Genomic DNA, 15,516 nt, shown 5'->3' on the forward strand with positions numbered 1-15,516 from the left:
TTAGTGAAATTTACAATATACAGTATTGCATATTTTATTATTATTTGTAAATTATCTGCTAAACCTCTTTTATATTAGTAAAATTTATATATACACAAATGCATATGTTGGAATTGACTCAATGGCACATGACAACAACATATATATGTATAAAACCAAAAAAAGCAAACTTATTTCCTTCCTGTCAATTCTGACTCATTGTGACCCTATAGGACAAAGTAGAGCTGCCCCATAGGGTTTCCAAGGAGCAGCTGGTGGATTCGAAGAGCCAACCTTTTTGGTTAGCAGCCAAACGCTTAACCACTGAGCCACCAGGGCCCCAAACATGTATATACGTAATACATATATATACATATATATGTGTGTGTGTGTGTGTGTGTGTGTATAGGGTTGCTATGAGTCAGAATCAACTCAACTGCAACGGATTTTCATAACAAAACAAAACCAATTACAGTTGATTCGACTCTGACTCATGGTGACCCCACATGTGCAGAGTAGAACCACTCCATAGGGTTTAAAAGGCTGTGAGCTTTCGGAAGCAGATTGCCAGGTCTATCTTCTGAGGCACCTCTGGCTGGATTCAAACCACAGACCTTTCAGTTAGTAGCTGAGCACTTAACTAAACAGTTAAGGGATGTGCCTGTGCTGATTAGTCTAAGCCAATGAGGGAATCTCAAATTCCTTGCAGTGATTGGTTCAGGAATGAGAAGATCTAAACCAGTTTGGGCCAATGGAACAGGAGAAAGGTTTTCCAGAGGATTCTGAAAAGAGCCTTCCTTGTTCTTTGGTGAGACCCCCAGGAAGTCAGTTTCTCCCACTGGTCACAAAGCAGGGCACATATGATTCTGAGTATTTTGGCCCCATCACTTCACGGGAGAAAGATGTGGCCCTCTGCTTCTGTAAAGACTGCAGCCTTAGAAACCCTATGGGGCCATTTTAACCTGTCCTATAGGGTCGCTATGAGTCGGAATCAACTGGACAGCAATGGATTTTGTTGTTGTTGTTGTTTTGTTTGTTTAAATGTGACCATAAGAAGAACCATCCTTAGAATGAAGCCAAGTCTTTGGACAGTAGATCAGAGAAACAAAAACAACCTATTAATGACATCTTTGTGGCACTGGGTCATCCACTTCAAGGGTCTCTTCTACCTCTGTACTTGGTGTTATTTGAGCCAGCCCAATTCCTATTTGTGCCTATTTTAACTGGGTTTTCTATTAGCCCAGAGGGCCCTGCGTTTGTTTCCTAGGAATGCCATAACAAAGTAGCACTACCTGGGCACTTAATACCAAAGAAATTTATTGTCTCACAGTTATGGAGGCTAGACATCCAAAATCAAGATATCAGCAGCGTTGGCTCCTTCTGGAGGCTCTGAGGGAGAATCTGTTTCATGCCTCTCTCCTAGCTCCTGGTGGTTGAGGGCAGTTCTTGGCATTCCTGGGCTTGTAGATGCATCACCAATCTCCGCTTCCGTCTTCACATGGCCCTCTTTCCTGCGTGTCTGTTCCTTGTGCACAGTAAGCCTCCCCTACCAGGCTTTGCTCAACCTCTTGCCTCTCGTAATGTTCAGTAGGTATTTGGTGATGAACTGGCCAGCCATTAATCTCTCCTCCCCCTTGCTTTTTACAAGCGGAGGTCGCCAGCATTCAGCTGAACAAGATTCCTCCCACAGCAAGAGAAGTGTGGTTATTTTGTTCTGAAGGTCTTTACAAGTGTCAGGCATGTCTAAAGCGGCTATAAATAATTTATACTGTCCATAACTCAAGCTGATCAAAACAGACCTCATCACAGTGATGCGGCAAAATCTGGTACAAGCTACTTTTCTGCTGCCTCCAAACCAATTACATATCTGGAGCAGATGCAAATCTGACTCAATTCCCCCCGAATCGGATTAATGCCCCACCCATAATCACATTAATCACAATCTGTCCATGAGTAGCCATCGGATAATCCCACTGGACAAGACGTGGCAACCCAGATTCTGTTACGCCATTTTACTATCTACTTTTGGAATTTGCCAGTAACTCTAACCTCCAGGAGATGTTTTCCAGCAGAAGAGGGTCCTTTGTAGGTTCTTTGGAGAAGTTTTTGCTGATGTGCTTTGACTAGAATCAAACATTTGGTGTTGTTTTATATTTGCATTTCCTATTTTGTTTCATCTGGGTGATGAATGGACAAAACAGGACACAAGTCTGTGATCCTCGTTATGAAAAAACAACCACATACTTAGCTGTGGATGAATGGGTGTTGGAAAGAATAAAAGATATACTTTAAGGTCTTTGAAAGACTGTGACAATAACTGTATGAAGATGCATCCTTGTATTTAAGGATATATGACAAATTGTTTGCCATTTGTTTTAATATCAGAAGGGTAAGCATCTATGATTGGCCCTAAAAGTCTTAGACTCTGCAAAGCCCAAATCCACACACGTCTGTGTCAGATGGAGAAGCGTATTACAGTATTCAGTTTTCCTGTAGAGGAAATAAATTGAAAATAGGCATCGTAATGCTCAAGTCAAACTAAACTTTGACAGCTGACAGGCCCTCTAATATGAATCTAGAAATACTACTAAGGGGAAATACGTGGACCACCCGAGTCATGGCAATTCTGATTCTGTGCCCGTGTTCACTGACTTGTGGGCACTGGATCACTGCCACGCAGCAAAACGAACCCCAAATCATCCCCCGACCCAGGATGATCCAGTTCATGGGGCAGGATCATTCCCTTCAATATCAGTGTCTATATCTCAACCCAGGTATTTATATTTTCAATATCTTTAATTAGTAAGGTACAAGCGAATAAGATTCTTTTTATCTTTCCTCGAATTATAGATGGAAATTCTTCCCTTCACCCCGTGTAAGTGGTTGGCGTTAATTTACCATCTTTCCCCCTCTACCACCCTGACCCCCACCAGCCTCTTCCTGCCGTTCCGCCATGCCCATTTCTAGGGAGGAGACAGGACCCAATCATAAATTCCACATCCATACTGTCATCCCTTGCCTTGTCTCCTCCTACCCTTCTGATCCATATCCTTGTTACCTGTTGCCTCTCTTGATTCAGCTGTGTGTTAATCTTTCCACAGCCCAGCCATGTTCAGACCATTTTCCCACCAGAATCTCTTCATCACTATAACTAGATCACAGAGGTTCCCCTTTGCTGAGAGAAGCCCCCCGGTACTCCTCGGCCTGGCATTTGAGGATTCCCATGTTCTGACCCACGCTTCCCTTGCCATCTTTTGTTCTGGCTGCTTCCTCCATGGTGGTCCAGTCCCATGGGCCTGCCTTGGTGGCTCCAGGGTCCTCCCTGTCCCAGTGGCTTTGCTTGGCCCCTGCCCACACTTGTCCCTGACTCTAGCTTCTCTGAGCTGCTCACATTTCCCCAGAAATGCGGATGACTCACGTGTCTCCCTCAGGCTGCCCAGGATGCTTTCACCTCCTAGCAGACCCTCCTCCTGCTCCTTCTCTGCCTGGAAGGATCCAACTCATCCTACAAGATTCAAATGAGACTTCAACGCTCTGCAAAACCTTCCAGCCCCCCTGTGTGCTCCTGTGACAGCTCTAGGTCACAGCTCTACTGTAGGCCTCTTCACAGTATTGACCCTCCCACTGTCCCCACCTGCATCTTCCTCCCCTCTCTACTGTTTCATTGAAGGGCACCCTGTCTGTCCAGGGCCCAGCCTGAAACCTGCCCATTTGGCAGGAGGCTGGGCTCTCTGCAGAACAGCCAGCCAGCCCTGGTTTAGTGAATCTGTTCCCTGTGGAGCTCAGTCTCTCCCTCCCTCCCTTCCTCCTTTCTTTCTCATTTTACCCAGTCCACAGATCTTGGCAAGGCAAGGGGTTGTTCTAGAAAACTGGCCACCAGAAGGTATGCCCTGTGAGGCTGCAGGCTGGAATACCAGTGCCCTTGGCCAAACTGTTCCGGCCACACCTGGGGCTCCCACTTGGGGAAACACAAGAGAAGTGCAGTTTCCCCAAAAGATACCAGGTACTGCTCTTTCCTGTGGCCCCCGCCCCTCAAAAGATCTAGGCTCCATCTCTGTCACTAACATGAATGTTGGGTAACAGATCATTGGACCTCAGCTTCCTTTCCGATATTCATGGTGAGGATTAATATTCCTGCCACTAACAGCAGCTTCCTCTGTTAGCTGGGCATTGTGCTTCTAGCTCCACCTTTGTGAGCGATTGGGAGGCAACATGGTGCCGTGATTACATACACAGGCTCTGGAGGCAAAGAGCCTGGTTCAAATCCTGGTTCCACCAAGCTGTGTAACCTGGGACAAATCACTTAACTTCTTCAAGCTTCTGTTTCCTTGTCTATAAGATAGAAATCATTTCAACAATAGTTACTTCTTCCTAGAACTGTTGGGAGAATAAAGACAGTAATGGAATGTGAAGGTCATGGCCCGAGTAAGAGTCCAGTATGTGAGCCGTTATGATGACGATACTGAAGATGGGCTAGGCCCTGCATCCCCTCCCTCGCCTGTGATTCCAAGAAGAATAGGAGACAAAACATCTTCAGCCAGGTGAAGGCCTCCCTAGTGGGTAAGAATGGAAAGGCAATTGAGTGGGGAAGGTAGGCACATGTGTCTGCTTGCGTGTGCCTGTGCCCATGTGAGCCTGTAGCAGCAGTCTGGACTCCCCAAGCAGATGTGTGTGCTTGCTCCTGCCCCCACCCCCCATGAGAACGTCTTTGTCTTGTGATCTTCTCTTAGACTGTGCTAAAGAAAGGAAAGCCCAGTTTATGAAAAATATTCTCAGTATAACTGGTGTGATTAAGTAACTGCTAACTCTGGGGCTCTGATGGCTCGGTGGTTAAGCATTTGGCTGCTAACCAAAAGGTCGGCAGTTTGAATCTACTAGGCGCTCCTTGGAAATCCTATGGGGCAGTTCTACTCTGTCCTGTAAGGTCCCTATGAGTTGGAACAAACTTGACAGCAATGGGTTTTTTAACCCTGCTCAGTGCCCTGCCCTTACGAAGGCACTTCTCTTAATCTGTACAGCCTGACAGGTTGGAAATGGCCCATTCCTGTTTCCTCTTAGCCAGAACACCCAGTGACACCCACCCCTCCAAAGCCTGGCCCTCTGGGCTGGAAGGGATGGTGGCTGCTTCCTTGAATCCCACTGGCACAGAGGACTTCAGCTGTACTGGGCCCCAGAGGGAGGGAGGGGGACAAAGTTCAGGCTGGGAGACACACCCGAGCCAAAAGATTCTCTTTTGGTGACTGAGGCAGGCAGGAGTGGGTGGAGAGACCATTAGAGGGGTAGGGGACAGAAGAAGGTCACCTCTCCTGAAAAGGGGAAAGGAGCTGGCAGTTCCTTCTCCCACCACATCAAGAGCTGATATTTGTTCAGCACCCACCATGTGCAAAGCTCCTGTTAGGCATTAGCCTATTGGGCCTTCAAGTCCATGGTCTCCAGCCTGGCCTCATCTCCATCACAAACTTGCTGTGTGACCCTGAGCAAGCCTCTTCCACTCTCTGGGCTGCAGTTACTTATCTGTCAAATAAGGGCCTGGAATAGATGGTCTCCAAAGGCGCTTCTAGCTTTCTGGTCCTAGAATTGTAGAAGGAAGGATGGAAAAAAGAAGAATGGGAGGACTGACTCAGCAAAACAGTCAAATAATAAAGTCCAGTTTGGTTTTGGTAGCTGGACTGGTTTAATGACCCCCTCCCAGGCCCACAAGCCTAGTACTTTCCTGCTCTTTCTCTTGGTCTTATTCTCAGGGTAGGAGCTGCCATCACTAAAGTGTGAGTGACCACTTGTTCTTCTGTTCCTTCTCCCAAAGATCCTTACACAGTAAGCCTATCTTTTAGGGGAATTGTGAGCAGAGTTTTAGGCAACAGTGACTGGGGAAGAGGGGAGATTGGGGAGAAGGAATCCAAAGAGAATTCTCTGTGCTCTAAAATCTTTCCAGAAGGGAGGGTCATGTTGGGGCTGGTTTTACAGGATGATGCAGAATTACTCTATGGGTCTAAGGTTGCTACTTCCAGTGAGGGCAAAAAATGCTCTAAAGCCCAGGAAAGGAGGCACCTGTATGCTATAGCCTGGGACATGAGAGCAGTGTGGTCCCTCCCTCTCCCAGAAGGGGACCCTGGGAGCAGTGAGAAGGTGAAGAACCAGGGCAGGGCCAGATCAATGGCTTCTTGAAGCTCTACCGAGATAAGAGGTTTTCTCTTCTCCCACACCAGGGCTGGTCTCCCAACAGGTCCTTTGGGAGAGGCTGTGATCCAGGAGACCCACATGGAAGGATTTTGAGATGGATCCCTGGTTTTACAGCTCAGGAGAAGTGAAGCTGCTGAGTGGTGGTGCCCACACCCATGTGGAGCTTCAATGAATGGCACAGTGAAAAAAGCAAGGGAGATGTAGCCAGACAGACCTGGGCAATTACTTCACCTCTCTCTAAGCCTCCACTTTCTCAGGGATTAAATAGATCTGCTGTTACCCACCTTAAAACATTGCTATAAAGGCCCAATAGGCTAATGCCTAACAGAAGCTTTGCACATGGTGGGTGCTGAACAAATATCAGCTCTTGATGTGGTGGGAGAAGGAACTGCTAGCTCCTTTCCCCTTCTCAGGAGAGGTGACCTTCTCCTGTCCCCTGACCCCCTAATGGTCTCAAAGGACAGGTTTTTCTGGCAGGAAGGGGGGCTGCTCCCACCAAAGGAGAGGGTTAAAAGCCAGGCCTAGGATTCCTGACCAGCTGCCCCCCTGAATTATTGATGTGCTTGCTCCTGGTTAAGGCACCTCCTCGTTTAACACCCAAACATACACACCACACAGAACCTTCTCCCTCATTCCTAGACTGCACACCCAGATACACAGACATCATCTTTACACAAACCACCCAGAGCACACAGAGCACTCTTTCCAAACCCCATCCTCAAAGCAGACACACACACACACAGAGCAAGCATGCACACACAGCAAGTACACATTGAAATACACAAATCATTAGATGACACACATGGGGAGATCCTTAGGCCTCCCCTGCGCACCCACACACATCCAGGCACCACACACAGGAAAGACATGTGTATATACAGGCTTCCACCCAAAGATCCATACACAATGGTAGGTATCATAGTAAACAGGCATTGAGAAATCACTATGTGCCAGGTAAGCCTTTTACATAGTTTATTTAATTCTCATAATAGTAGAAGTAGTTACTGTTTTTACCCCTCATTTTACAGATGAGGAAACTGAGGGACAGAGAAGTAAAATAAGTTGGCTGAGATCACACTAGTGGCTTTCACATACACAGTGCACAGATAACCGCCCCTCCTTCCTCTCCCCCATTTATTTACATAAACACATTCATTCCAACGCAGCATTCTCCCCACCTGGGACAGGCTCCGCACACACTCAGGGTGAGCGTTCTTTGGGGAGTTAGTGGGCGAAGACGCAAGAAATGGCGTTTTGGCAGAAGCAGTTGTTAAGCCGTGATGAAGAACCGGGACAGATGTGGAGAGGAAACCAAACCCAACCAAACCCACTGCCTGCCGCCTGCCACAGAGTCGATTCTGACTCATAGCGACCCTATAGGACAGGGTAGAGCCGCCCATAGGTTTCCAAGGCTGTAATCTTTAGGAAAACAGACTGCCACATCTTTCTCCCGCGGACGGAGCGGCTGGTGGGTTCAAGCGGCCGACCTTTCAGTTAGTAGCCGAGGAGGTCTTTAACCACTGCGCCACGAGGGCTCCTTCGACGTTCCAAACATGGAGGCAGCGGTCAACATCTCATGCAATGGGCACCACCGGTGTGAAGCGCTGGGCGGGCGATGAGCACTCACCGGCTGGGCGCTGGGCAGTGGGCCATCACCCAGCACTGATTTTTAGCGTGCACTCAGGACCTCGCCCTGACTCTCGGCAAAGCCTCTCCCTGCGCCCTTGGCTGCGTCCCTTTCCTGGCCGGCAGCTCGGAGCAAGAAACTAAGCAACCTCCGGGTTTTAGAAGAAGAGTCGCCACGCCCTCGGGCTGACGTGCCCGCGGGGACCTGGGCCCGGGTCTGAGAACCCAGTGGAGACACTTTGTCCCCAGGCCCTCCTCGGCGCCGCACCATGTTCTTGGTACGCCTTTTAATGGGAAAACAACAGCCACCGTGTTCGGATAAATGTTATTTATAATTCATGTTCCCATCTTTGAACCCTTTCAAACGAAACCCACAGCGATTTCTTTGAAAGAAAGAAATGCCTGGACCATGCTCAGAAGTCGCGGGTTTTCTAAGGACTGACTAACCACTGCACAGATAGTAAATTACCCCGCTTGCCACGTTTATTTCTGATTATTTGCGTTGTAGTTGGTTTGTGAAATGAAACAGGACAATTTGTAAAAAACGCTTATCCTGGATGTGGGGTACGCACTCGACCCAGCAGTGTTCCTGGAAGGAGTTACGCTATTCGAGGGGAGAGTCCATGTCGAGTTTTTAAAAAAAAGCAAGTCCAGGACCGGATCAGGACCCATGTTCTAGAGCGTCTTCGGATTCTGCGTTCCGGCGCTACCCCTCCAATGCTACAACTTGGAGAAGTTTTCCAGAGTCGGTGAGGGTAAGTCTAAAAAGTCTAAAAAGAGTTGACCCAAACCCAGGTGATCGTTCCTTAGCCTCTTCCTCTAGCCTGGACCCTGAGAACAAAGGCGCACGAGAGGAGAAAGGTGACCAGCTGGACAGCGCTGGTCACGTCCAAACGGAAGCCCCTCTCCCCTAGCTCCTTCGTCCCAAGAAGGAAGCTTTTAAAGGAGACTCCCTCACCCCACCCTAAGTATCCATCACCCTGCTCAGGCGCACCTGGGGAGACCGCCCCGAAAGCCCAAGAGGAAGCTCAGAGCTGCGGCGGCCGCGGAGCCACTCGGCGGTATGACGCAGGGTCCAACCGGGATTGCCCGACCCCAGGCGGGAGAGACGATTCTTGTAGATTTCGGGGGAGGGGGCTGCGCTCCATTGTTCACTCCGTGCCAATCAGGGTTTGCCCACTTCCTCCCAGCCAATCCCACTTCAACCCCGCCTTCCACCCAACCTTCCCCGCCCATCAGCCCCCAGGTCCCCATCACCTCCCCGGCTTCCCTAGCAGTTCTGGGGAAGCTTCGTGACGCCACAGGTCCCGCCCCCAGCTCCGGCCCGGGGCGAGTGCGTGCTGACGTCATGCTGCGTGCGGGCCGGTGCGGAATCGCTCCTTCAACTCCGCGGGGCAGGAGGAGTTAGTTAGCAAAGAGCAGAGGCTGGGCGCACGACCCTCGTCCTTCTGCCCCTGGCCGCACACTTTGCGCACATCTCTTTTCTGCATGGTGGATATTATTTTTCATTATCCTTTTCTGGGTGCTATGGGGGATCATTCCAAGAGTAAGTCTTTCTCTGTGTGTGTCTGTGGGTGTGTATGCGTGTGCTTAATATGCAGTGTTTGTAATGCAGAAGGATGTTTAACGGATTCTACAAGTGGCTTCTATTTGACAGGACACTTTGGGAGAGAAAAAATAAATGCATTTCTCCTGCAGGACTGCTTATCCTTTGGAATTCCGTTGTTTTCATTTTGTAATTAAACATTTCTCAAGCTGGCGAGGCTGACCCTGGGCTGTGAAATCTGCCTCTGTTTTGCGCTAAGGCAATTAGGTTTGATTTAGGGATGTGGGTTTTTTTTTTTGTGTGGGTCTTTCAAATAAGGAAGGCTTCTCTAGTTTGACCTGGGATATTTAAACTAAGAAATGTCAGAGAGGACAAGCGCAGACTCCGCTGAAAGCTGAGGTGTCTGTGCTGGGATAGGAGGGAGTCGCAGGGAGAGGGAGTATGAGGGCGGAAATGCCGGGACATCACCGTTCTGTAATGGTGTGGTAGCGTCCGCAGTGCCTACGTATCTATTTACTTTCTTCTCACCTTCACATTAGTATTTAGTTACAACATAGATGGATAAAAACGATTGTGCGTCCTAGTGAATGTAATAACGAAAATATTTCGGTGGGAGGCAAAAACCCTTCGCAAATTCAGCAGATTTTGGTTTTTCGTTTCCCAATTGTCTGGACTTCTAGACAGCGCATCTCTTTCCTTTTCCTTGTGGCTGGGATTCTTTAAAGAGGGAGCGAGCGGGTTGGATTGGGGCTGGAGTGGCCGAGGCCGGCCGGGGTCCGGGCAGCCAGGCCTGACGCGAGCCCCGCGCCCTTCCCCGCCAGAGAAGCCCGGGACGGCCATGTGCGTGGGCTGCGGGAGTCAGATCCACGACCAGTTTATCCTGCGTGTATCGCCCGACCTCGAGTGGCACGCCGCTTGCCTGAAGTGCGCCGAGTGCAGCCAGTACCTGGACGAGACGTGCACGTGCTTCGTGAGAGACGGGAAAACCTACTGCAAACGGGACTACGTCAGGTGAGGCCCGCGGGAACCCAGGCTCCGCCACCGCCTGCAGGGGCCGGGGCTCAGGGATGGCGGCCCGCCCGCGTGCCCCACCCCCAACGCGCTGCTGCGCGCCTCCCGGTCAAGAAACCCACATGTTGGGGGGTTCCCGCGGCCTCCCCGTGGGTCCCAAAGCGTTCTGGGCGCGCGTGCCCCGAGCGGTGAGCAGTCCCAGAGGCGAGGGCGGCCGCAGGCGGTCGGCTGGGCGGCGGCCCCGCACTTAGGCCGCCCGCGCCCTGGGTCCGCAGGCTGTTCGGGATCAAGTGCGCTAAGTGCCAGGTGGGCTTCAGCAGCAGCGATCTGGTGATGCGGGCGCGGGACAGCGTATACCACATCGAGTGCTTCCGCTGCTCAGTGTGCAGCCGCCAGCTGCTGCCGGGCGACGAGTTCTCGCTGCGGGAGCACGAGCTGCTCTGCCGCGCCGACCACGGCCTCCTGCTCGAGCGCGCCGCGGCCGGCAGCCCGCGGAGCCCCGGCCCACTGCCCGGTGCCCGGGGCCTGCATTTGCCAGGTAAGCCGCGCGCGCCGGGCCCTCCGGCTCCTGCGCTGCTGTGAGTGGAGTAAGAGGGGTGTGTGTGTGTAGGTAGGTAGGTGAGTAGGTGTAGGGCCGTTGCTTGTGCTGCTGACGGAAAATTGTCGCTTATGTGTGGTTCCGTTTGCCAGGATTGTGTTTTTCTGTGTGAATGCAGAACTGTGTGCTGGGAACACCGGTGTGTGTGTTCGTGTGTATCGGGAGAAATTGTGTGTACGTCAGCGTGAGTTGGAATTGTGTGTGTGTGTGAATGTGTGAGTGCGAGGAATTGTGTTCTCCATGACATGTGGGACAGGGTGCTGGGAGCAGGAGGGCGTATGACAACAGGGAATCTTAAGGGGTGCCTGTCTGAGGGATTTGCCTTCGGAATTTCTTCCAGGAATCTGTGTTATTGTCGGAGAAGAAAGATAAGTGTGCCCTGGGGAATGTGTGCAAGGCATACAGCTCCCAACCCCGGAGCTGGGCCTGGGCTCAGCCAGCCAGGGGCCCACCGGTAACGTAGGCTCTGAAGGCCACCCACCTGACAAAGAGGGGGCGTCTGTTGTTTGTTTTTTGAGGCCCGACTTGATGGACAACTTAGCCAAATGCTTCTTGGTGGAGAGGGAGTATAAAGGCACGGTGGAATCGGGGATCTGATAAAAGTACAGCAGGGTATGTTCTGTGTCCTAATCAGGAGCTCCCAGGGATGGGGTCTGACTGTGTGGTTAGGCAGGTAGGGGTGGTGGGAAACAGCGGCACGCTGGGCCCAGGCAGGGGCAGCTGCCAGTAGATAGCCATAGCCTGAAGCGATCTCTAGATCAGGCGGGGCCTCCGAGTGCTGTGTAGCTTTGCAGCACTCCTTCTCTGGACCTCTGTTTCTTCCTCTATAGAATGAGGAAATTGGGCGGGATGGGCTATTTGTAAATGTTTATCCAGATCTAGAAATGCCTGGAGGGGCTCAAAATCGAAACAGTGCGGCAAATGTGCGTGGGTGTGTAGATACAGTCGGTCGGGATGTATTCGTGAAGCAGGATGAAGATGAAAACGAGTGCACCTCCACCCGCGATCTCGGAGGGGCTTCTCTGAGAGGCTCCTTGCTGTTTGTTGCGGGTTGCGGGCTACCAGAATCAGGCCCTGGTTCCCCGGGACTGAGAGAACCCGAGGCCAAGGGAGGAGACTGCGAGCGGCTGCGCGCCGGCCGGAGGGTGGGCGGCTGCTGGGCCAGGGAATGTGGAGCCTGGAGGCAGGAGACCGCGGGGCCGAGGTCCGAGGGCGGGCAGGAAGAAACCCGTCCTGGCCCTGGAGGCCTGCCGGTGCCGCAGGCTGGTGGGGCCTGAGCGGCCTCCGAACGAGGGGGAAGCCCAGGAAGCTGGAGAAGCCCCGCACCCCCACCCCGCAGCAGCGCCGCTTCCCCACCGCAGCGGCGGGCCCGGGTGCTCGCCTCCTTCCTCTTCCTCACACACTCGGGCTTCTTCCGGAGGGCTTCACTCTTCACCGGGGCCCAAACCGGCTCTCCCAGGGTCGGGTGAGTGCAGGGGGCACAGCCGGGGGCGGCCACTCCCGGCCCTCAGCGGCCTAGCGCGAAGCTCCCGGGCCCCGCTTACGCTCCGGGGAGAACGCAGCGGGGCAGCCCGGCCAAGGAGCTAGGTGAAGGGACGAAATGCTCCGCTCCCTCGGGGTAAGGAGATCCGATGGTAAAGGGAGACCAACAACAAAAAGAAACAGAATTAAAAAACAAAACGAAATTGAGCCCCAAAGGGCTCGGGTCGCCCCGAGACGGGGCGCCAGGCGGGTGGGTCGCGGCCCCTTGCTCACTTCTCGCCCCCTTGTTCTCCAGACCCTGGGGCGGGCCGGCAGCCCTCGCTGCGCCCGCACGTGCACAAGCAGACGGAGAAGACAACCCGCGTGCGGACCGTGCTCAACGAGAAGCAGCTGCACACACTGCGAACGTGCTACGCGGCCAACCCGCGGCCCGACGCGCTTATGAAGGAGCAGCTGGTGGAGATGACCGGTCTGAGCCCGCGGGTTATCCGCGTCTGGTTCCAGAACAAACGATGCAAAGACAAGAAGAAATCCATTCTCATGAAGCAGCTGCAGCAGCAGCAGCACAACGACAAGACGGTGAGGGACTCCGAGGCCCGAGGAGCCGGACGGGAGGGACATTGGGTTCGCCCGCGGCGTCCGTGAGCCCTTTTCTGGGCCGGCTCTCCCTTTGGGGAGATCCCGGGGAACTGTACTTTCCAAACCATGTGTGTTTGTGCTTTCTGAGGAAGGCTTGCCTTGGCGTTTAAGGTCCTGTAATTACTGCATCTGAGGTGGGGCCTTCTCTCTGGCCCGCCAGCAACCCGGAGTTGGGGGCTGGGGGCGCAGCGAGGGGCCGAAGGCGGTATGATTGTACGCAGCACCCACAAGTCAGGCTAGCAAGTTGGGTCTTTCCCTTGGCCTGGCTCAGTTTGAACCCCTCTCCTCTGCACACCTGACTAGGGACGCGAGCGCAGACCTCGAGTGTCCTTCCCGTGTAGTTGGCTCCTAGCACTGGGGCAGAGCAGTGGTGGCGGGTCTGCGGGCCCCGGAGTATCCCGAGTGCGGAAAGAGGGCTCAACCCAATACCGGTCAAGTGCTCCTCTCCCACACCCAAATCATTGCAGGCTCCAAAACAACCTGCATTGTCTCCGGTCTCAGCCTCTATGGTGGTGGAAAAAGCAAGATCTAACTCGAGCGACCTCCCCCTGCCTTGCCCCGCAGAGCCTCCAGGGACTGACCGGGACGCCCCTCGTGGCGGGCAGCCCTATCCGCCACGAAAGCGCGGTGCAGGGCAGCGCAGTCGAGGTGCAGACGTACCAGCCGCCGTGGAAAGCACTCAGCGAGTTCGCCCTCCAGAGTGACCTGGACCAACCTGCCTTCCAGCAGCTGGTGAGGTCCTCCCCGACCCGCCCCGGCTTCGGACTCCCACAGACCCTGCGGGAGGGTGGGGATGGAATAGCCTGGCACAGTCGGGACGTCGCCGAGGCGGGAAGGAAGAGGCTGAGATGAGATGGGAGGCTAGGGGACAACTCTCGGCAGTGGGGGACTAGTGGGGAAAGGGAGTAGCTGCAACAGCATCCCAGCCCACAGCTCGCCCTGACCTGGGTCTCCCGGATTAAAGTGTGCGCAGGAAAGGTCGCAGGGTAAACCAGCCTGTGCCCCAACCCTAATCGCCTGGGAACCTGGCCGCCTTCTCAACCAGGCTTGTGGCCAGTTGGTGGCCAGTCCCCAAGGGACACTGCCCCCACCCCCGAAGCAAGAGGCCCCTGAGCACCAGCTCGGGCATGTCTTCATTCACTCATCCTTGGTGTATCCGCCGCCCCAGGTCTCCTTCTCCGAGTCCGGCTCCCTGGGTAACTCCTCCGGCAGCGACGTGACCTCCCTGTCCTCGCAGCTCCCCGACACCCCCAACAGCATGGTGCCAAGTCCGGTGGAGACGTGAGGGGGACCCCTCCCCGTCAGCCGGCGGACCTCGCATGCTCCCTGCATGAGACTCACCCATGCTCAGGCCATTCCAGCTCCGAAAACTCTCTCGCCTTTTAAATTCTCATTATTGCTATTTAAAGAGAGAGGGCCGAGAGAAACGGTCAGGACAGCCATAAGCGCCAGGACGCAACCTGCTTTCGCCAGACTGGAGACCCCTGCTCCGAAGACTTTATTTTTTCACGACCAGAATTTGAGATTTACCAGGGTTAGGTCTGCTCTCGCCTCCCCCACGCACCGTGGCCGCTGCCGCTCTGTCTCTCCTCGCCCCCCACCCACCTACCCACCCTGAGCGTGGAGAACACGCAGGGCCCTTCCGGCGCCGCGCCGCGCCGGCTCTGAGCTCGCCCACAGGGGCTCCTTCCTCACACCCGCCCCGCACTCCCAGGCGGCTCCGCCCGGGCCTTAGAGGGGATGGAGGAAAGGGGAAAACCCCAAAGAACAGACACTCAAACCCCCAAAGCGCATGATTGCTGGAAAAAAAAAAAAAAAGTAGAAAGGAGACTTTCCTTGAAAATGTTTTAAATTATCAGTCGACGGAGGACAGAGTGTGTGAGCCTTTGCCGAACAAACAAACGTAAGTTATTGTTATTTATTGTCAGAACAGCCAGTTCACAGTGGGACGAATATTTTGATCTTAATAAAAAATACTAATCGTGCGCTGCTGCTCCTGTGTACGGTGGACGCAGCGGGAGGGCTGGGCCAACGTAAACTCGGGAGTTGAGTTCGTTTCAACGAAAATTAGTCACCACGGAGCGGGCGTCTGGGTCTCGGCACCCAACCCGGGGCAACTCGCGCCTCGCGCGCCTGGGGTCCGCGTGCTCGCTCCCGGGCAGGAGGCGGGCCCGGCGGGGATTGGGCGCCGCGCGGGGCGGCGCTAGGTCCGTGCGCCCGCGGCACCGCCTTGCGCGTGAGCCTCGAACCGTCCCGGAGGCTGGGCGCGGCGTCCCTGCGCGCGGCTTCCTGGCGCCGCGCGGTAGAGGCCGTCGGGGCGAGTGGGGCAAGCCGGTTCTGGCGGGAAGCCCGCTGCGCCCCGGTCGCAGCCCCGCGGCGGACTCTGGCCAGTGGTCAAGCTCGCCAGGGACGGGACCCACTCTCTCAGCTTCGCCTTGTCGCTGCTCGCCCGGTT

At 53.7% G+C, this 15,516-nt stretch overlaps 1 protein-coding gene across 1 annotated transcript; it reads left to right on the top strand.

Moving 5' to 3' along the window:
• Nucleotides 1-8,262: 8,262 nt before the first annotated feature.
• Nucleotides 8,263-14,658, top strand: ISL2 (ISL LIM homeobox 2). Its single transcript, XM_064267220.1, has 6 exons — nt 8,263-9,331; nt 10,153-10,342; nt 10,618-10,880; nt 12,718-13,001; nt 13,626-13,793; nt 14,230-14,658. The coding sequence occupies exons 1-6, from the start codon at nt 9,274-9,276 to the stop codon at nt 14,344-14,346; spliced, it is 1,080 nt and encodes a 359-aa protein (XP_064123290.1). The 5' UTR covers nt 8,263-9,273; the 3' UTR covers nt 14,347-14,658.
• The last annotated feature ends 858 nt before the right edge of the window (nt 14,659-15,516 follow it).

This window comes from Loxodonta africana, chromosome 13 (assembly GCF_030014295.1).
Source record: "Loxodonta africana isolate mLoxAfr1 chromosome 13, mLoxAfr1.hap2, whole genome shotgun sequence".
NCBI lineage: Eukaryota > Metazoa > Chordata > Mammalia > Proboscidea > Elephantidae > Loxodonta > Loxodonta africana.

Excerpts from the sequence above, each read along its gene's own strand:
- ISL2 (XM_064267220.1), top strand. The coding sequence starts at position 9,274 with ATGGTGGATATTATTTTTCATTATCCTTTTCTGGGTGCTATGGGGGAT. Across the intron at positions 9,332-10,152 it reads TATGGGGGATCATTCCAAGA|AGAAGCCCGGGACGGCCATG; the intron begins GTAAGTCTTTCT and ends CTTCCCCGCCAG. Across the intron at positions 13,002-13,625 it reads AGCAGCACAACGACAAGACG|AGCCTCCAGGGACTGACCGG; the intron begins GTGAGGGACTCC and ends CTTGCCCCGCAG.